This window comes from Corvus brachyrhynchos, unplaced genomic scaffold (assembly GCF_000691975.1).
Source record: "Corvus brachyrhynchos isolate BGI_N302 unplaced genomic scaffold, ASM69197v1 scaffold116, whole genome shotgun sequence".
NCBI lineage: Eukaryota > Metazoa > Chordata > Aves > Passeriformes > Corvidae > Corvus > Corvus brachyrhynchos.
The window spans coordinates 13,717,588-13,738,533 of NW_008240221.1; the positions used below are offsets into that span (position 1 = coordinate 13,717,588).

General features: G+C 41.3%; 2 protein-coding genes across 3 annotated transcripts in view; both read right to left on the reverse strand.

Annotated features, from left to right (window-relative positions):
- Positions 1-6: 6 nt before the first annotated feature.
- LOC103622877 (adhesion G protein-coupled receptor F4) lies at positions 7-14,529 on the reverse strand. Its single transcript, XM_017745005.1, has 9 exons — positions 12,233-14,529; positions 8,986-9,087; positions 8,576-8,612; positions 8,275-8,435; positions 7,005-7,286; positions 4,922-6,286; positions 4,000-4,041; positions 3,860-3,919; positions 7-1,622 (listed from the first exon to the last, which is right to left on the reverse strand). Exons 2-9 carry the CDS (start codon positions 9,061-9,063, stop codon positions 1,617-1,619), a joined length of 2,031 nt encoding a protein of 676 aa, XP_017600494.1. The 5' UTR covers positions 9,064-9,087; positions 12,233-14,529; the 3' UTR covers positions 7-1,616.
- A 151-nt stretch (positions 14,530-14,680) lies between these two features.
- Positions 14,681-20,946, reverse strand: part of CD2AP (CD2 associated protein) — a 56,109-nt gene continuing 49,843 nt past the window's right edge. For both annotated transcript variants that reach the window (XM_017745006.1, XM_017745007.1), the window contains exons 13-17: positions 20,739-20,854; positions 19,837-19,923; positions 19,023-19,207; positions 18,160-18,223; positions 14,681-16,987 (exon numbers count right to left, since the gene is read on the reverse strand). In XM_017745006.1, coding sequence (XP_017600495.1) covers positions 16,946-16,987; positions 18,160-18,223; positions 19,023-19,207; positions 19,837-19,923; positions 20,739-20,854 — 494 coding nt within the window. In that variant the 3' untranslated portion in view covers positions 14,681-16,945. The remainder of the gene's footprint in view (positions 16,988-18,159; positions 18,224-19,022; positions 19,208-19,836; positions 19,924-20,738; positions 20,855-20,946) is intronic.

The following is a 20,946-nucleotide window of genomic DNA, read 5'->3' on the forward strand; positions in this document are numbered from 1 at the left end:
CTGCTGAACTTCCTGTGATTCTGGAGGGGATGTCTATAATATGGGAAGCCTCATCCAAGACTACCTGTAAATTCCCCTCTTGTAACAGACTGGTTTAACATGCACACGTGAGAGGAGGGCAGGTGCTGGGCTGTGGCAAGTTTTCTTAAATTTTCAGGTGCTGTAAAAAAATTCCAAACATTTCATTAATAAAATAACATCAAGAAGCAGACCTTGGGGTCTTTTAAAAGTTGTTTCAGCAGCACATAAACCCAATTTTACCTCTGTTCGAATAAAGCTCTCCAACATGCAGATGGGCTGTGTGAAGGGAGCAGGGATGGGCTCCTGTAACAAGATCAGAGTCAAGAAGAAAGAAGAGAGGAAGCAACAGAGGCCTGAGGAGAAGAAATGCCCCATGGCCCTCCAGACCCTCCTCAGCTGCTCCCACCAGAACATCTGGAGGTGGGTTTCTCCATGCCAGGGCATTTTTTTCCCTCTTCAGTAAAGGCTTGTTGATGACATTAAACCGTGTTATTTTTCTTAAATCTTCTATATTTCAAATGTATGTGAAGCCACATGGGTTTAAGTGATTTCTGATTTGAATAATACCAGCTAATACTGCAGGGCATTTATGTACATTTTTGGTAGAGAAGGATAAGTACCACTTCTTATAAACAATGACAAAATTTCAACTTTATTTTCATTTCCATCAATTTCTCCTGAGAAGAGCAATAATGTTTCTATCAAAGCCTTCATTAGAAAGGGTTTCTCATACCAAGGACAGATTTTCTAATTAAATTTGACACACTATCTCACGTGGAGAAACAATTTCCTTTGTTAGGACATTGCACAGGAGATGTCCATCCATTTGATTCAGCTCTGATGAGTATTCCAAGCTTGCTTTCCCACATCTAAAGGGGGAAACTGATTATTTGCAGAGTCCTCTTTCTTGTTTATCTCTGCCACTGTCTTGCAGGACAGGAAAAAGAATGAAAAATTCTGTCCTGACACATCAGAAAAGGGCTTTGTACAGTTCCTCTGACACACAAGTACTGAGATGGAGACAACAAATACTGGGAGGGAGAGAACAGCTGCAATGCAGAAACAGAATTGTCCATCAGTCTGGGAGGATGAATGGAAATTATGAATACAGTAGCAACAGATAGAATTAGTTTTGCTGGAAAGACAGCCAAAATCAGCTAGATAATGCTCAACATTTGTACATCACATGAAAAATTAAATAATTTTAGAACAGCTCCACATACTGTACAGCTCCTTATTGCACTGACAAAAAAAAAGAAAAAAAAAGAAAATAATAAAGAAATTGAAGCACTGAAATGGCAAACGAGGACAAACTCTCCTCACAGCAGTTTTCACAAAGGTGAGAAACAAGCTTTACGTTTCAGCATGTTTCCTCCAAGGGTTGCAGGAACACTGATGGTTTCCTGCTCCTGACAGCAGGTTCAGGGCCTTTTCTCTTCTGGTTTTCATGATGATTCCTATGGTTGTGCTCCCAGACAGTGCTGTCCATGCTCTGAGCTGGGGAGGCTCCTCAGCTCACCTCAAACCAGCATTTCTCTGCAGAAGTGCTCCTTTTCTTCTCGCTGGTCAGATCCACTGAAGACAACAGTCCACTGCTAGGACTAGGAGGGAAAACAATCAGGTCAGATTAAAAGTACCATCTGGGGAGGTGGACGGTCCATTTAAAACAGGATGGGCCTCAGCATCCTGTGAGAAACACCACAAAATGGTCACCTTAAAATGTGACCTACAGGAAAGGCTCCTGCAGGTCTGGGGAAACTCAGATACCTGAAGCAAGAGTCTGCATAACCCTTCCAGTGTTTTACATTGACCATTAAACCCCCAGATACACAGTTCCATTTTGGACCTCTCACTTCAAGAAAGACATTGAGGGGCTGGAGCGTGTCCAGAGAAAGAAACGGAGATGGGGAAGGGGATGGAGCACAAGTCTGGTGAGGAGCAGCTGAGGGAACTGGGGGGGCTCAGTCTGGAAAAAACGAGGCTCAGGGGGGACCTGCTGGCTCTGCACAACTCCCTGACAGGAGGGTGCAGCCAAGGGGGGGTCAGGCTCTGCTTCCAGGGAACAAGGGACAGGATGCGAGGAAATGGCCTCAAGCTGAGCCAGGGGGATTTAGATTGGATATTAGGAACAATTCTTTCACCAAAAGAGTGGTCAATCATTGGAAAAGGCTGCCCAGGGCAGTAGTGGAGTCACCATCCCTTGCAGGTATTTAGAAGTCATGTAAATGTGGCACTGAGGGACATGGTTTAGTGGTGGGTTTGGCAGTGCTGAATTAATGGTTGGACTCAACCTCAGAGGTCTTTTCCAACCTAAACAATCCTACAATTCAGAAGCTCTCTGAAACAAGACTTTTTTTTTTTTTTTTTTAAACAATCATCTTGGGTGTGACAAACTTCCCCAACTCTAATGAGTCAAACTCCATGTTTACATCCAAGTTTACAAAAGTGGATGACTCACATCTTTCCCCTCTGCTATGCCACAGTAAACACCTACACGTGGTTTCTTCCACACAGGAGAGTGACAACATCGACCCAAATTCCTGGACACACATAGCCATGGTTTCCACATCAAGGTTTGCCCAGTAAGATCACTCAGTACATTTATCAAATGTTGCTGAGTCATGGGATTAGTGACATTCCCATCTGTTATTTCCAGACTATTATACTGATGGTGTCTTGAGAGAATTTTAACTTTCCAACTTTCAGTCCTGACCTAACACCTGTGAAACATCTTTACTGGATCTTCCTGGATCTGTAAAAGAATTGTAATCTAAAAGTTGCACAGTCTCTCCTGCCCCAGATGACCCAAATGCTGGTTTCAGAGGGGAGGAATAGTTGGCTTAACCCCTCTATTTTCCCCTCATAAACGAAGAACATTTGAACACTGTCACTGGAAGATCTCTGCAGCTTTCAATACAAGAATCATAACTGAGCAATAGACTGGAAAAAAAGCAAGGAAATTATTTTGCCTGTGTCCAGACTGGACTGACACAGGTTTTTTTTGGGAGACAGCAGGAGCACTGCAGGTAATTCTTGAGACACCTAAAGGGGAGTCCCCTTTATAAATATTGTGTGAAACCACTAAAGCCTTGGTACCAAAAGAAATCTAAGGCCAACAGACAAAAGTTTTTCAGTAGAGGTAGGAAACACCAACTCAGTAATGTCAACACATAAATTCTGCCAAAGTTTTCATAGGAATCTTCTAAAACACAGTTTGTTTCCTTAAGGTTTAAACATTGCTTTTAATGAATTGTTCTGATATTTAAAAGAACCTCAAGCTCTCATGAGTGCACATCAGTTAGCACCAGACACCCTGTCTGGGCTCTGTGTGGTTTCCATCCCTCAGCTGAAAGCAGAACAATCCTCTGATATGCTAAAGCAGCCCTGCTGGCACACAGATCCATATTTTTGTGAAAGCAGCAAACAGGTCAAAATATTGGGATTTTGGATTCTTAATTCCATTCCTTCATTATCCGGAGACCTTAAAGAAAATCTAATTCCAATATGGAGGAAAAAAAGTCACTTGCATTGTCTACCTAACAGGCTTTGACATCTGCAGGTGAAGAGATTAGATTAAAATACCACTGTTAACTTTGTAACCACAGCAGTAGGTTATGTAGGAGTCACAAAAATCTATCGATTGCCTCTTCTGATATTTAGATGCTTAATATCCTGAGCAGACTTTTGAGATACCTGTGTGTCCTTCAGCAAGAATTTGCCTTTGAAAAATGTTAAACAGTGTAAGACGTAGCAGATGGCTCCATTCTTTCCACATACAAACAAGATAATTTGTAAACTGGTAAATTAAGCCATTAATGGGAAAATAAATAAACTTTACCTTTTCTAGACCCCACTTCTGCCTTGATGAAAGGCAATTCATCCTTATGGCTTCTCTTGTCTGCAGATTTAAATAAAAAAATATTAAAGGGAACAGTTTCTCAGGGTGTAGAAAATGTTCATATAATCCAGAATAAGTACCTTTCTGTCCAGAAGTGTCCCAAACAGCAGGATGAAGAATCCCTAAGAAATTGCAAAACCAGTTAACAAAATCAGCATAACCACATGATATTTCTTAAGTGTTTCTAGATGTCCTTTTGTTAAGGAGAGATCTCATCAGCTATGATTCAGGTAACAGCAATGCACAAAATGGGTTTATCCACCCAGGTCACGTGGGCTCTCTGGGAACATCAGGAATGGATATAACTTGTCTTAATCCTAACTATGAGCTGGACTGATGGGTAACAAACCAGGACTTTCTCAGCCCACTCAGTGCAGCCTGAGCCAAGAAGAGCTAAGGCAGACTGGGTGTGCAGCAGTGCATCAGGTAGCACTGGGTGTTTATGCTGGTGAGTTAATCAAAACCATGGAATCAGTCATGGAATGGAAAGGTTTGGGTCGGAATTGGCCTAAAGATCATCCAGTTCCAACCTCCTGCCATGGACAGGGACACCTTTCACTAGACCAGGTTGCTCAGAGCCCCATCCAACCTGGTCTTGAACACTTCCAGGGATGGGGCAGCCACAGCTTCTCTGGGCAACCTATACCAGTGTCATCTTCAATGGCAAATGGGAATTTTCTGTGTATTTGTTAATCAGTAAGGATGAAACATCTTTGCAGTTATGGACGTTACCTGGTAGATTTTACATTTAACAGAAATTCATCACCTTAATTCTTCATCCCACTTCAAACCAGACCAGCTTGTTCCATTACCCATCTGCACCTACACCACCAGCCCGGGATGCCTCGTGCGTGTACCATGGGAAAGCACTGAGTGGAAGGGAAAGCTGAGATCCTACTTTTCATGCACAGCACACACTGCCAGCCCCTCTTTGATCTGGTACCTTTATCCTAGGCTTAAGGTCTGAGCACACACACTATTCCCCAGTGTCCCAGAGTTTACCTGGAAGGCATTCAGCAGTGCAAATGTGATGTGGAAAGCCAGAGAGCGGCTGTCAATGATCGTTGCTAATCCAAACCCCCAGGTGAGGCCCAGCAGAGGTGTCAGAAGGGCGACATTTTTGCTGACCCGGATCATGCTGCTCAAATCTTGTGACTTGCAGCCTTCTCCAACAGAGGATCTCCCAGTCTTCACCACAACCACGACCACGACGATGAGATTCACAACAATGATGCTCAGGGCAGGTACAACAAAGGCCAAAAGGGCTTTTGTCTCATACCAATTGAGCCAGCAGGCTCCACTCCTTAAATAGCCATTTTTTGGTTCAGTAATAGCAACAGTGAGGATAGATATGACCAAGGGACATCCATATCCAATAGAGAATGCTGCAGCTAGGAATACAGATCTTGTTATCTTCAAAAAAATTAATAATAATCCATAGAGAATCAAGAGGCCCAGGGTAAACATCCAAAAAAACAAGGCAAGATAGAAAAAGTGAAGGAAAAAAGTGGCTGCCACACACAGCTGGTAGTTCAGGTTTGTATTGTGCACAACGGCTGCCAGGATGAACAGAACATCAGCGACGAGAAGCGAGGCAGCGATGTTGACCAAGCAGAAGTGGCGCATGTAGGTTATTTCAGTTTTCGTGACGTGATGCCAGACCACAGCCTCGACGACCAGGCAGAGGACCAGGCTGAAAATGGACAGGCCCAGGCCCACCCACGTGATGTAATCCAGCACCGAGCTCCGCGGCGCGGCCGGGGACATCAGGATGGAGAAGGATCTGTAGGTGCGGCGCCGGTGGGCGCAGACGCAAACCACGGTGGTGACGTTGTGGGCCCGCAGCTCGCACGCCCGGGGATCCCAGCGCCGCTTGGCCAAGTGCCACCCCACACACTGAGCCCCCACCTGCCCCAGCTTGTTCAGCTTCTCAAAGGTGAGCAAAATATTCTGGAGCTCCTCTGGCAGCGACACTGACAGCACCATCCCATTCACAAAATGGGGGTCCAGCTGGTTGCTCTCCAGGATGGCTCCGAGTGTTGGAAACGCAACGCTGATGGCTTTGGAAGCCCTGGGCAACCTCAGCAGCTCTTCTTCTGGAATCACCATTTGCCCAGTGATATTGCCTGTGCTATTGAACTCCATGGAAAAGTCAAAGCTCTTTCCTGAAGTGTTTCTGTGTATGCTGTAGCCTTTGGTAGCGATGAAGGGCTCCTGGATACTTTCTGACCCGTTCCTTAGAAGAAGTTTCCCAGCAAATAAATTCACTGAGTCCAGTAATATTGAACCAGCATTTCTGTCCTTTACAAAAGCCCAGTTGGAAATGATGGAGCTGTTCAGAATATGGTTTGCTATTCTGCTGTAGCTCTGAAAAAAAAAGCAAGGTATAATTTATTTTTTTTTATGTTAGAAGAAACCAATTATTTTTCTACTGGCAGAGCCTCCAAAAAGGCTCATTTAACTCATGAGTGATTTCTATAAAAGGAATAATCCTTTTGATAATATGTTCTCATGATCCATCCCAGTCAAACCCAAACATCTCATTACTAGAACTGTCCTATCCTCTTCATATCCTACACCAAAAGGTGATTGAAGAAGTAAATATAAAGCAAAAAGGACACCCTAGTTCTATTCCAGATACTGACCCATTGTGCATGTCTGATTTACACCACCCTCCCTGTATTTCTTCCCCGACTCTCTGATTTCTGAGTTCATCAGAGAAAGATCTCAGTGTTGTACAACACATGACAACACAGCTGCAGGTCAGCACCTCGAAGGCTGCCTTCCCTGCAGTGTCATACTTTAAAAATTAATTCTCCCTACTACTGCTATCCCATGCCTATAACAGCACTTCCTGAAAACTTTTGCTTTTAAAGAAATTTAATTCCACAGTCTATTTTCATCACACATGAATAGGTCAAACAGTTTCTCTGACAACAAAATATCCCACTCTGGAAACCCTTTCCAGGTGATCTCCATGTGACTTGCAGACACCACTTCATTGGACATTGGCTATAAATACAAAATACTTGTGGGTGCTCTGTAAAGCTCCGAAGCACCTCCCAAAGCCAATAAAAGTAAATACCTTCATTTTTCCTCTAGTGACATTCTCTGATAGCAGCAGGGAAATCTTCTTTAGCAATTCCACTATATCAGCAATGTTTCCTGGGATGGCTGGTGAAGACAGGATATCTGGGATGATGCACGAAAAATCAGCTTGGCAGCTGTGATTCCCAGCACCAAAATATTTTGCTCCATCTCCAGGCTTCCCATGCCCTGGCTTCCCTTCTCCTACAAAAGGAAGATGTTCTCCAGCACCACCACTGTGTCCTCCAGAGCATGGTAGGAGTTCACTTTGGGATATCCTCTGGAGGGAGGAAATAGATTTGAGACAATTAATGAAAAGAATGAAAATGAAGCCGCAGCTACAACCAGGCAAGAGATGCAGTGTTGGGTGTGCAGAGAATGTCCCGGCTGGACTGAAACCCAAACCAAAGCTCACCTGAGAAGAATATCATGCTTATACTATACACATGAAGGAAGGGGAGAGAACTAAATGCAGTGTCTTATTCTTGAAGTGAAATGAATAAGGATCTTGCAGCTGAGGAGGATTTGTCATAAATCATCTGATTATTACACACATTGGTGTTGTTCTTTCCTCGGGTTCATCCTTCTGTGTTCTTATCTTGGATTAGATCCACATGAGGAACACCAGACAAGTCAATAAGGCAACTTTGTTTCTGAATTATGTTCCCACACAAGAATTTCCCAAATTTATTTCCTATCACCTGATTTAATATTGTGAAAGAACTAGAGCAAGGTCTGATGAGGAGTGGCTGAGGGATCTGGGAATGTTCAGCCTGGAGAAAAGGAATCTTGGGGGGACCTTATCACTCTTTACAACTATCTGAAATGAGGTAATAGTGAGGTGGGGGTCAGGCTCTTCTCACAGCTAACAAGTGACAGGACAAGAGGACATACTCTCAAGTCACATCAAGGGAGATTCAGATTGGATATTAGGAAAAATTTCTTCACTGAAGGGGTGGTCAGGCATTGGAACAGGCTGCCCAGGAAAGTGGTGGAATCACAATCCCTGGACGTGGGATTGTGTGGAGGTGGCACTTGAGGACGTGGTTTAGGGGTGAGCACGGCGGTGCTGCGTTAATGGTTGGACTGGATGACCTTAGAGGTCTTTTAATTCTTTGATTCCATGAAGTCAGAACTTGTTATCAAAGTATTCTGTGTTTTAGGATCCCATCTCCCTTTGCTCAAGACTGAAAGCACATGGAACGAGGGTCTGTCTTTGCAAGAATTTACAAACACAGGCCAAAGTCAGTGCACAACTGTTTTCTCACCTGAAAAAGGGACTGAACATCCAGGCTTGCACAGGCATCTGACAGCATTTGCCACTTTCTGTCTTCACAGACAAAGCTTGTCTCCCCATGGAAGGAGGGAGGGCAAGGCTGAATACAAATTGCTCCTTTATCTTGGCAGGGAATGAGATTAATACAGGCATCTGGAAAGTAAACCAAGCAGATACTGTTACAAGGTGAAAGAACAGCATACTGTGGTCCTTGTGAGTAACAGCGGTGTAAAGTATTGATAACTGAAAACATCTCACAAAGATTAACCAAGGAACATAGTTGGTCACTGTACCTTGCTCATCACCAGTCTTTGATTCATTACTGAGAATCTGAAAAAAAAGAAGTGGAATGTAGAGTGAATGTTTACATAAATAAATAAAAGATGACTCCTTGGTACAAACCAGAAAGGGTTTCAAGAGGAAAACAGTCCTTTTGAGGTCCAGAATGCAGAGCTTGTGGCCCTTTGCTCATTCAGACCAACTGAGAACTCTCTATTTAGTCTGTCATGAAGCCTTCAGCTGGACCCTGCTACTGAAGTGACACTCTGAGCTCATGCACAGGGTCTCAGATGAGGAAGTTGTTTATGATGAGGGTGGTGAGGCACTGGCACAGGCTGTCCAGAGAGGCTGTGGCTGCCCCATCCCTGGAAGTATTCAAGGTCACTTGATGGGCATTTGAGCAGCCTGGTCTAGTGGAACTTACCCTGGGAGTGCTGTGTGGCACGGCCAGGAAGAAGTGCACAGCCCAAAGGAGCAGACAGTGGATCACCCTCACATCCATCCCCACACATTTGCTGCTTTCCTCCTGGAAAAAAAGATGTTAAAGAAGTTTAGACATCTCTGTTTCCACCTTTTGAACACAGTCTGATTACAAGCAAAAAAGCAGCTAAACCTATGCCAAAGACTGTCCTTATTGGGCTTGCAAGGTGATTTTCAGACATTCATAATTTATCACCTTTACTGCAAATTATTTGTGGACCCTTTCTCAGAAAAAAAAAAATAAAATCTGTCCTACACTGAAAGCTACTGCATTAATAATTTACTACAAACTGCAAGCTGGAGAGCTTATTAAATCAGTTCAGCCTGTGGGTCCCTTTTGAAGTGATTTAAGACAGTCTCATCTTCACCAGGCTCAATGGTCTGCTCTCCTTGGGCAGTTCCTGACATGTGAGTAGGAAACATGGGCACTCAAGGCCCAGATATCAAAATCTGAGGAACAAGGACCAGACTGAAGTAGAGTTATTTCTTTTGCAGAAGGATTCAGACCTCTATTTCCTCCATGACGTTTCCCATGGTCCTTGGTAAAAGCTAAACATCCTGGGATGCAACAGGACATGTTATGTTACAGGCGTATTTGTTGGAGGAAAATAATCCAGCAAAGGGAATGAAAGAAAAACAACATGATACATCAAATCTGATTATTAGATGCTAGACATGTCCAAGGCAAAAACAACAGCTGCTGTGGGTTTAGAAGAATTGAGACACTGATCTTCTACCACCATAAGTAGATTAAGTAACTTCCTAAAAGAAAAAGAAAAATAAAATGCATGAAATTCATTGAGCTGGAACACTAAAGCAAGAAGCAAAGGCACAATGGCAAAACAGGGCGACAGCTGATCTCAGGAGATGGCAACATGAAAAACCTCATCAAATTACCATGCCTTGAGAAGAGCCACTCATTTTTCCCCCAACACATACTGATCAGCACAGATGATGCTGATCAGAAGCAGAAGGGCTCCTGCACTGATAGAGCAGAGATGTGTTTTCCCATCCAGAGGCTCCAGGCTCTCCCATCTGACAGCATCAAAGGCCCAGGCACAGAGCTGGCTGCCCCTTTCATCTGTGATGCTTGTCCACTGTGCTATGTTTTTAGATCTGTAGGTTTATTACTTAATTATGAAATCATCATAAAAGTAAGAGCTCAACTGATACACTGAATTTCTAAGGTAGCTCCAAAGGACAGTCTTGTGCCAGCCTTTGAATTCAAATGTTAACATGAAAGGCATTTTCTGGCTTAAAAGCTAGCAGCCATTAGCTCATCTAAGGAAATAAAACAGATATGGAGAAGGGAACCAAAATACTTGGATTGATATTGCCAAAGAACAGGAAGTGGCTGGGAAACACCTGCAGGTCTGAAGTGAAAGGCTGCACCAAATTCTTTTCCAATTTCTGCAGTCATGAAATGTTTATTGTGTGCTTGTAGTCCTAATTCCAGTTCACAGCTCGGAATCCTTGAGCTCATCGTGCCTCACTATTAATTAATTCACATTCATTTTGCATTTAATCACCAGTGGAACTCCACCTAGGGCTGTTACCTGTGAGTGAGGCAGAAATCTGGGACATCTCCAAGTATCTCGGGCTCACCGAGACAGCGGCACCTGCCAGCAGTGAAACACTGAGCTCACTCAGCTGCATTGTTTGACTCATCCTGGAAACCACCCAGTCCCAGCACTTCAAGAACCTTCCAATGCAACCCCTGTGCAGCTGGAGAAACTTGGGGCAAAACAAGCAAGACAGCAGCAAGCCACTGTTACTTTAGGGAAAAACAGATGTAGTGACACAGGGACACGTGAAAGCCTATACAGAGAGAGGATGATTTATCTGTTATCCTAAACTATCTACTGCCAATAATCCCTGCCTTCTTAAGAAGCTGTAATCATGATACTCCTCTATTCCAGAGCTTTCTGCTCCATCAGGACACAGGTACATGAGCAGCTGAGGTGTCAATACTGTCTGATGTGAAAAGGAGTTTCTAGTAAGGGGACACTTCCACATGCAGCTCAGAAGACTGTCCCCAGCTGATGATCCTCCTTCTCCAGTTCATTTCAAACCCCTCAACACAAGGAAAAGAACAAGGAGAGAGTGGATGGACAGTGGTTACAAGAGAACAAAGAGCCTCTTAAAACAGGAAAAAAAAAAAAACCAAACCAACTGATCATGAATTTAAAAAGTAATCCATATGTTGGTTAATGCTCACAGCCTTACATTCAAATCCCGTAGTCTGACTCCTGTTGATGTAAAATTGGAAGTATTTTGTAAAACCCTACAGAACTATCCTCCTTTCCTCTACCCCAAGCATATTCTTGATACTGGAAGGATGCACTCCACAGCAGCCTGGCATAGCTACCAGAGGGATCTGTCCAAACAATGACAACTATGGGAGTTACACCCCCCACAATGCTGGACCCAGTCTCTGGCCAAAGGGTCCTTCATCACCTGGAGTCACTTCTCTCCCCTCTCCACTACTCCAGAAAACAAACTATAGTTTACAGAGAAAGGGGTCCTACACAAAAAACTTACAAGTACACTTTTTACAAAATTAAGATTTACACTGACCTTGCAATAATTTGCTAGAGAAATATATTTTACCAAACACTACAAACTTGCAACTTTAACATTTTTTAGAAGTATTAAACCCAGTATTACAGAACCTAATCTATTGGGTTTTGAATGGCCACATGGCTTGCTTAAAACTCAATGAACCACCATAACACGATAACCTGCCACTGCTACCAAGCAAGTTAAGGCTGCAGCAGGAGGCTTTAGTGTTCACATGGTCATCCAAGGATAAAAGGTAAAGTTCTTAGTTCTCCAGAATGGTATTAGTTATATTTTTAAAGGAATAATAGTTGGAAAGCATGGATTTAAGTGAAGCAAGTTCTAAGAGGAGAGTAATCTTTATATATAGCCATAAGAAAACTCCAAATTTCTTAAAAGTGACAACACTGATTAGAGACCAATTACAAAACTATCAGGAAAAAAAATCAGAGGTTAATTATGAGATCTAATTATTTTCACAGATGTAAAGAGAATATAGAACTGAGGAAAGTGCAAAGTAAAGACAGCCTTAGCAGCTAAATGCATTTTAGATTATGAAGGAACCAATTTCACAGACCACTGATAATTCTCCAGCAGCTCTGAAATAATGGATGTTCTGTGGCAGTACTCACCGTTTTCAGAAGTCTAGGGTCTACTGTGAAAAGACTTAACCCAGCCAGGGACCCCAAGGTCTCAGATGTGACTGTCTAACCACTCATCTGCTGCCATCCTGCCCCAGTCTCACTCTCAGTCTTACCCAGCCCTGCCTGGGTGCTCCAATTCACTTGCAGTTTTTCCATGAAGAAATAACATTGGGCATCAGCTGCTTCTTTTCTTGCCTGACTGGACAGAGGCTGAGGAACCTGCAGATGAAGGTATTGCACTGCAAAATGACAAAACACGTTACAAACACACCCACAAAACTGCCAGATTGCCACCTCTGCCAGGAGTCCACAGGGATGAGTCACACCTGAGTGGTTAGTGCCCTTCCTCTGGGTGGAGGCAGCAGCTTCTGCTCTCCTGTATTTCATAGAATGGCTTGGGTTGGAAGGGACCTTAAATACCATCCAGTTCCAACCCTCTGCCATGAGCAGGAACACCTTCCACAGTCCCAGCTTGTTCTAAGCCCTCTTCAACCCAGCCTTGAACACTTCCAGGGATGGGGCAGCCACAAGTTCTCTGGCCAACAATCTTTTAAAGACCTCAAAATATCAATGGTGAAAATCTGCTCAAGTTAATTCATTATCCTTCATAATCCAAGAGCACACTACTGACAGCACCTTGTGCAGCTAAAAAGCTCAGTGGGCAAGTAATAACCTTTTGTTCAGGGCTACCGCATCATAAGGGGTGACAGATATCTGCTGAACATTGTGCCATGGTCACTGTTGACTCTCACCTCCAAGAGCCAGATTTCCAATATCCAGAAGTTTACAGCAAGTGGTTTATCACTACAGAAGAGCAATTCCTAACACTCCTTCACACAGGACTGACTTGGAAGAGCTCTGGTCACTGATTTTTTTTTTTTTTCTACATTCCTGCAGTGTTTGCTGTCATTTTTCCTGCTGTCACAATTCCAGCCAGTCCTCAGTCACAGGCATGTCTCCAGTTTTAACCTGAAGATAGGGATTATTTACTGTTCTGCTTTGATACAGCCAGCCTCACATCAGTATCAAGTAGGAATTTAGGCAGGCACAATTGGGCACAGACAACACAACCCACCTGGGAAGGTTAAATTATTTGTACTTGATGCAATACCAGATAGAGGTCAATTAGGAAAAAAAACCAAAACAACTTTTAAGTAAGAAAGACCAAAAACCAGATCATGTCAAGGTACGGACATGTTTCAAAAGGCTTCTAGCCCACGTCACCTGGAGCTGTGCTTCTACACACTCCCTGAACCTTTACTGTGATGGCAAAACTGAATGCCCTTGATTCTCAACACATCCTCAACCTCAAGAGTCCTCTGAAGGACACAAAGCCCAGCATCCTGCAACCCTCAGACACACACACGGCTTCTACCAGAAGGAAGCTGTGAGAATCTGGGCTCCCAGGGGGCTTGGAAAGAGATTGAAACCATGACTCCCAACAAAGAGGGCACTCCAAACCCCGACCCCAGCAGCATCAGCCTCACACTTTGCAAGCTGGTTGGGGTTATTTGCATTCCTCAGGCACACACAGGGAGGGGTTCGTCTTCTCAGCACTTGCAAAATCCAATTACCCAAGACCTCCAACCAGCTGCTTCAATGCTGTGCTCACTACTTGCTTTCTCAGAGATCAGAAACATCTGATGCATCTCAGTAGCCAAAAGACAGCTGTGAAAACCTGATTTTACCATTTCCTTTGGAAAGAGTAATAGCAGACTTGTGCTAACTTATGCCTTTAACGAATACAAGTTATTTCTTTAGAAGTTCAACAGATACTTTGCTACACAATTCAAACCTTGCAATAATCGTAACTTTCCATAAGAAACTTCACTGCCATTAATATTACTGAAAAAAGTCATCTTTGTGGAAAAAAAATCAAGTAAGTAGACCTGTAATTTTCCTTTAACTATGCCTTGTGTGCTACCAAAAGATTTTTAGAGAATCTTAACTTGAATAAAAACCTCACAGTGAAAAACACCCTTCTGCTGTTCTGTTCTTCATGTGCCTTTTCCTTCCTGCATATCCCTATTAAAGATGCCATTCCCTCAGTCTCCAGTTCTTCACTATATACTTCAGAAGGGATTCAAACACACATTTATCGGTGTTACTGAGTGGCAATAGCGATCTTAAAAAATGCCTCTGAAGATGCACAGTAAGGTCACCTCAATATGGGCCAAGAAGAAAAAAAGGGGGAATGAATAGATCCTGAGAAGTTAAAGATTCCCAGTTATACCTGCAAAGAAAAACATCAAGCTTTTCAACTGTTTGGGTCCTAAGCCACCCTGACAGACAGAGCCAGAGCAGTGAGTAAATGGAAATCTGAAAACTTTAAAGAGGGACTATATAAATGCTTTGCTTCCACCCCCCACACTCCTCCTTGCAAAGAATTTAATGGCACACAAAACACTCCTGAACAGAACTGAGCAAACGTTTGAAGAGGTTTTTATACTCATTTTATTTGCTGAGTTTGGATAGCATGCATCATTTTACAGCACCAGTAGACAAGTCAGTGAAGCACACAGCTCTTAGGAACTCGTACTGTGGAATGTCTCCAAAACCATTACCCTCTCCCCCTCCACTCCGGTATCTAACACTAGCTGAAGACAAGACAGACACACATCAGGGCAATTTCTTTATGGCTACAAATACTCATAGCAGCGATTTTTAAAGGAGGGTTTATTAAATCAAGTCATTGCACTTGGGTCATTTATTGCTATAGCAAACAAAGGCGATTAAATAATAAACACCTTTCCACTTGTGACATTAACTGATTGTCTTGTTCTGTTCGTCCTCTACAAGCTCACACACAGGCACCACTTCTGCAGAACAACCCCTTCCAAGATTTGTTTCATGCTCCAATCATAGTGAAGAGCTTGTACAACAAAATTTGGTACTCCATTAGACTCAATTCTTGGTTTTCATCACCTGCTTTACAGGTATGAACTCCAGGCAAGAGTTTAGTGTCTGACAAGAAGCACATGATTCCTCAATTCATTTGTGATGCACTTGGGCAATTCAAAGTTAAAAGCATTAAGAGTGAATCAGCTTATTAGCAATTTGACTAGCAAATATTACTTAATACCTGCATAGTGTATTAATCAGGTTTCAATCAGATCTCATGAACTATTTGAATCAGTAATAGACAAACATCCGCCAAGTGACTTTTTGACATTCGTATTTTATGACAAATCAACTGTGGAAGAAGTACACTCTCAAGAAGTAACACAAGTGACATACTGAATATAGTAATTACTATATTTATGACTGCTCCCATGAAGAGAAGCTTTATTACTTTCTTTTATTGGTGAAGTTGCCAAACTATGTGGCATGTTTTTGCCTTTTTTTAAGTTATAGCAGACCTAAAGGAGATGAGCTGATTACTAAGAGAACTAAAGCATTTGACTGGCTTTCTAAAGCTGTATGGTTTTTAATTCTTTAATCAGACAAACCAGCAATAAATATCATTGTCTCCCATCACTTCACACAGTATTTGTGTATTATTCTGGCACAAGTTTTGAGCCCAGGGGTTAAAGATAATGGTAATCCACAAGATCTCAACTTCTTTTCCATAAAGTAAAGACACCGTCTTGGACACCAGGACAATGATGTCAAAGCAATTGTTCCAATCACACATTAAAATACAAAGATGTTACTAAGTTTAGAGGTACGCAATATACTGAGAAAGTTTATGGCATAAATATATAAATATTGAGAGCTTTTGAGAGTATCAAAGTTCCAAAGGGATTTATTTGGAGATATATTATAAACAAAACCTGACAATTGTAAAAACAGATCAAGATGCATATTGAACCACTAGAAAGACTGATGACTTCAGAAACACAGACATACAGATGCTGTGACTTAAGGTTTACTCTTTCATGCTGTATACTGTAATATTTTAGGCACAACAGGTTGAGTTAAGACTGGACTCTAGCTTTGTTTCTGTATTCCTTGCATTTTATGGTTATAACAGTTAATTTTGTCATGATTTCATGATTTAGTCCTAAATCCCTTTTTTAATCCAATAGTGCAAGTGACAAACCGTTCTGCTGAACTACTCAGATCAGGTCATTCAATCTCTCTACAATGCATAGGAGTTTCACCTGCTTCATTGCACTAACAAATTCCTATCTCATTACTCAACTTATGAACAGCATAGTATTAATATTCTCACTGCAGACAGGCACAACAGCTTAACCCTGGGTAAGACTGCCAAAATTATACAAATATCATATATTCCCTTTTGCATGTAGGGGAAAAGTAGTGACTACAATTACGATACAGTTATTCCATCCCTTCCAACAGACTATTTTACAGATTAGTTGCAAAGACAAATCACCCTATTTATAGTATAGATCTCTTTAAAAATTAAGCTACAGGTATTCAGTAAAAATCTATTAAGAATTCCCTCTCCTTTTTATACAGATTCAGTAGTATTTTCAAGCAAACCAAAAAAATAAGGTCTGCAATTCCAGCACAGTAAGAAATAAGGCCTCTTTTATATTGGCAAAAAAATTACATCATTATTCTTTTTTGTTTTCTTATCTCTCTGAATATAAGACTATATTCCTTTTTTTTTTACTATAGTTTTTCTTTAAGACTGTAGAACACCAGCATCCATTATAATGAAATAAGAGTCAGTTCTCCTTGTGTTCAGCTTTGAATTCCTGGCGAGTTAAAAATACTGAGTCCATAGCTGTCTCATGTAGACATCACTGCTTTCTTCAATTTTTCTATTTCAAGCTGCAAAAATGGACATTTTGAAAAGAAAGTCAGTATTAAAGTACTTATAAAGTCTTCAGAGCTTTCACCAAAGTTATAACCTTTACACTTCAAAGACACTTAGGTATTGCACCACAGAAGCATTGACAGCTCAGCATTTACAGCTGATTTTCTACCACTATATTGCTAAACAAACAGGAATTTGAAATAATTTAAAATGTGACTATAGTTCTGGTATAATCTTTTTAAAATAAATAAACCTGTCTGTTTTATAAATCAGTTTATCTGGATAAACTCTGAAAAAAGCAGTCAAAGCTGGGTTATGTAATCACTTGCCATGTCCCCACGTAATGCTGCACCATCACCTCAGAGTAACGGCCTAAAACAGCCTTCATGCAAAACACTGCCTGGATTCATTTGTATTTCTAGAAACGGACTTAGAGGACACCTGGAAGTTACCTCCTCTTCATCTCCACTGCATATTTAAAGCATCTTCATTGATTGCTTTAGAGACACATTGAAGAGAGACCCACCAGAACTTTCTCTCGTGTCTCAAGTAGTTTTGTAGCCAGTAAGATGTACTATTTCACAAATAAAATGCCCTTTTGTACCAGACTGAAATAACTTCCTACAATGAGCTCATCCTATTAACTACTTAATGGCATCATATTGCACTGCAGGTAGTGTTATTCATCAGTAAATTGAGGAATGGTGTTTATTCATAAGTAAGTTTTTCAGACGCATTCTGTTCTTTTGGCAAATCATCCACACTTAATATTTGAACAATTCATCAAAAATTTAGAGAAATTTACTTATGCCCTGTTTTTCTTTTGATTATCTAAATTAAATAGGTCTTTCAATCTTACAAATGCAAAGTTAGTAACTGTCTCTCTTGGAACTTGTCCAGTTGGACATATTTCTAGCAAAGAGCAGAATTCCAGCAACACTAAACCAAACTCCCATCCCAACACCCACACATACTGTTACAAATAATATTCCAGAAAAAGAAAGCTGAACTTGGACCTTCTCTATAGATCCAGCTGCCTCATGAGGTATTCATTTAATCACAAACTAAAACAGCAACACAAAAAGAGACTGAACAGGTTTGTTACGACTTTCCAGTGACATCAAATCCCAGAACAAAGCCTACACACCCTTAAACTACTCCTGCCCTCCCAAAGTGGTAACATTACCTCCAGATTGCTTCGCAACAGCTTCTCTTCTTCCAAATCCTTCTTTAGTTTTTCCAGTTCTCTCCTAACAGCAGTTAAGACAGAAATAGAAGTTAGAAGGGAAGAAGAAACTTCGCATTACTGAGGACAGGATGCACAAGCCTTGTTTAAATTTTACAAGTGAAATTCACATAACCAGGCACATGCCCACCAGTGAACTGTTACTCGCATCTGTTGCACCACAAGATTCTACCATCCCTCAACACTTCTTACCTATTGCTATTCACCTATCCCTAATTTTTAATCCCAATTTTAAGGAGGCTACTTACTTTAAAGTTTGTGCTGTTATCTGGAAAGTTGAATTTAAGCTAAAATAACCTGAAATAACCTGACAACCTCTATACAGAGAACAAATTACTTAGAATAGAAGGTTCCTACCAGTCATGGCAAGTACTTGTGCACAGTGCTACACATGGCCTGAACATGTACTTATGTTATTACCACAAAAAATTAAAGTGCTACACAGTGCTACACATGCATGTGCTACACATAAGTACACATAACATGTACTTATGTTATTACCACAAAAAATTAACTACTTCTCCTTACAAAAAAAGCAGACTGTTTAATTCTTTCAAAAAGATGTAATGAATGCAGGAGTGCAAAGTAGGAGGGAAAAAATGCGTACAAATTCCCAAGATACTCTGACATCAAATTTGTACATACTTACGACATTTAGCAGAATCAATTTCAATAGAAAATATCTGAATTAATGTATTAATATGTTATTAGGATGGAGTAGTTCTTATTTTAAAGTCTGGCATTAAAGACATTTGTAAGATGTCTATATAACATCTCTGCAGTTTGAAAAAGGAAATATTTACCCATGTTCTTTCTTCAGTGCATCTACTAAACCCATTAAATCACTAATCTGAGTCCTGAGCTCTTCCACAGAAATTTTTTCATCATCTGTTTCTCCTTTAAGTTGGAGGTCTCCAGGCAAAAAGTCGAGTATGACAGAACTTGGTCTCTGAGATGAAGGTGGAATCAGTGGGCTGAATGCAGATGGCTGAAAAAATAAATCAGTAGAAAAGTAAGAAGTGAAATCTTTATGAACTGAACACTTAGAGCACACAGGCTGTACCAGGATGGGAGCTAAACATGCATAAGTTCCCTTAATTTTCCACCTAGAAGGTACAAAACAATGTCCAGCTCAAATGGATTACTGGAGTATATGAGATAATTACTTTATACAGCTCTTAATTAAGGATTTACCTGAGGTTCCTGTAGTCACTAAAAACAATACTGACACTGCAGTCCTCTACACTTCAACAACAACAAAAAAAAAGTGATTCAATGGATCCCACTGGATCATCATAAACAAACTTTTGTGCACTTTGCTGATCTGCTCAGTTGTTCTGTCTGTCAGGAGACTAAAGGCTGAGCAGACAAGGAACTTATTTGGGAAATACCACCTGACACGACAGTTCTCACCAGAACTCACGCACTTTGAAAGTATAAATGAACTTCAATACTAAATTTTTTACTATGAAGTTTTACTAAATGACTCAGCTCACTTGTACTTAAATACAAGCACTGGCATTTAGATGGTGCATCAACCTGTACTGGAAATGCAAGCAGGATGAACAGAACCACCAAGCTGCCTGGTACTCCTCTGGCTCCTTGGTATCATCATACCTTCTTTGTTTCAACTGGCTTTGGTTTGGCACTTTCTTCTTCTTTCTGCACCTTCAAATTTTTTTCTGGACCCACACTTTGACTTGCCTGGTAAACCATTCATAAAGCATGAAGAGATTTTCAGAATTAAAAAAAAGAAAAACCAAAATTAGAAGTAAATTTAAAAAATCTTTCACGTTTCTAAAAATGCAATAGTAAAGGGAAAAACCAAGTAACTAAACTGAAATTGCTAGACTAGCTGATTTTTCTGTCCCTGACAGTCAGAACTTTCCTTCCCCACATCCAGCTGAACTTAAATCAAACACAGGAAACTTGGGCAGGATTTTCAAGCATATTTGCAATACTTAAGTCTGTGATGCTTTTGGGAGCCTGTAGGTGCTTCCATAAAACATAAATGGGCAGTAACTGTAGATGGTAACTGGCATGACTGAACTATACAACATCCAGTGACAAAAACTGATTTCAAGGACTCTGTACCACCTGCTTCTCATTGTCTGCCAACCTCACATCAGCACTAAGATCACAAGTCCCACATTACAGCAGCATTAAATTACAAATTTATAGTGGCCAATTGTCAAAGTCACTAAAGACACTTTCAGACCTGTGTGTATGTACAACTCTTATTTCACCATCAGTGATGCCAGAAGAGCTGAGTATTTCCTGCAGCAACACCCCATGGAACAGAAAGACTCCTTCGGCTGCAACACAGTTCCAGTTGTTTCTCTTACATTCACTTCCCTGCTGGGAATGGATCTCCCTCCACACAAAAGCTATAGGAACTGAACCTCTGCAGCATTTTGCTCTCACATAAATGGCTCACAAGACTGCTCCCCAGTGCAGTCCTGTTTCCTGGGAAGTTAGTTCGTAGATCCCTAGTCAGAGAACACCCCCAAAATACTCACAGGACTACTGCTATTGAAACGGGAAGGCAGCCTCCTACCAGGCATCTTGGGCCGGTTCGCAGTCGGGTGTGACAGATTATCTGAGGTAGCTATTACATCATCAAAGCTTAACACATCTACAAAAAGATTAAAACAGAGACCACCATCAAGACCAAAAGGTTTTGCTGTGTTCTTTTCATCTCTTTTTTCTAACTTGGGGCCAAAAAAA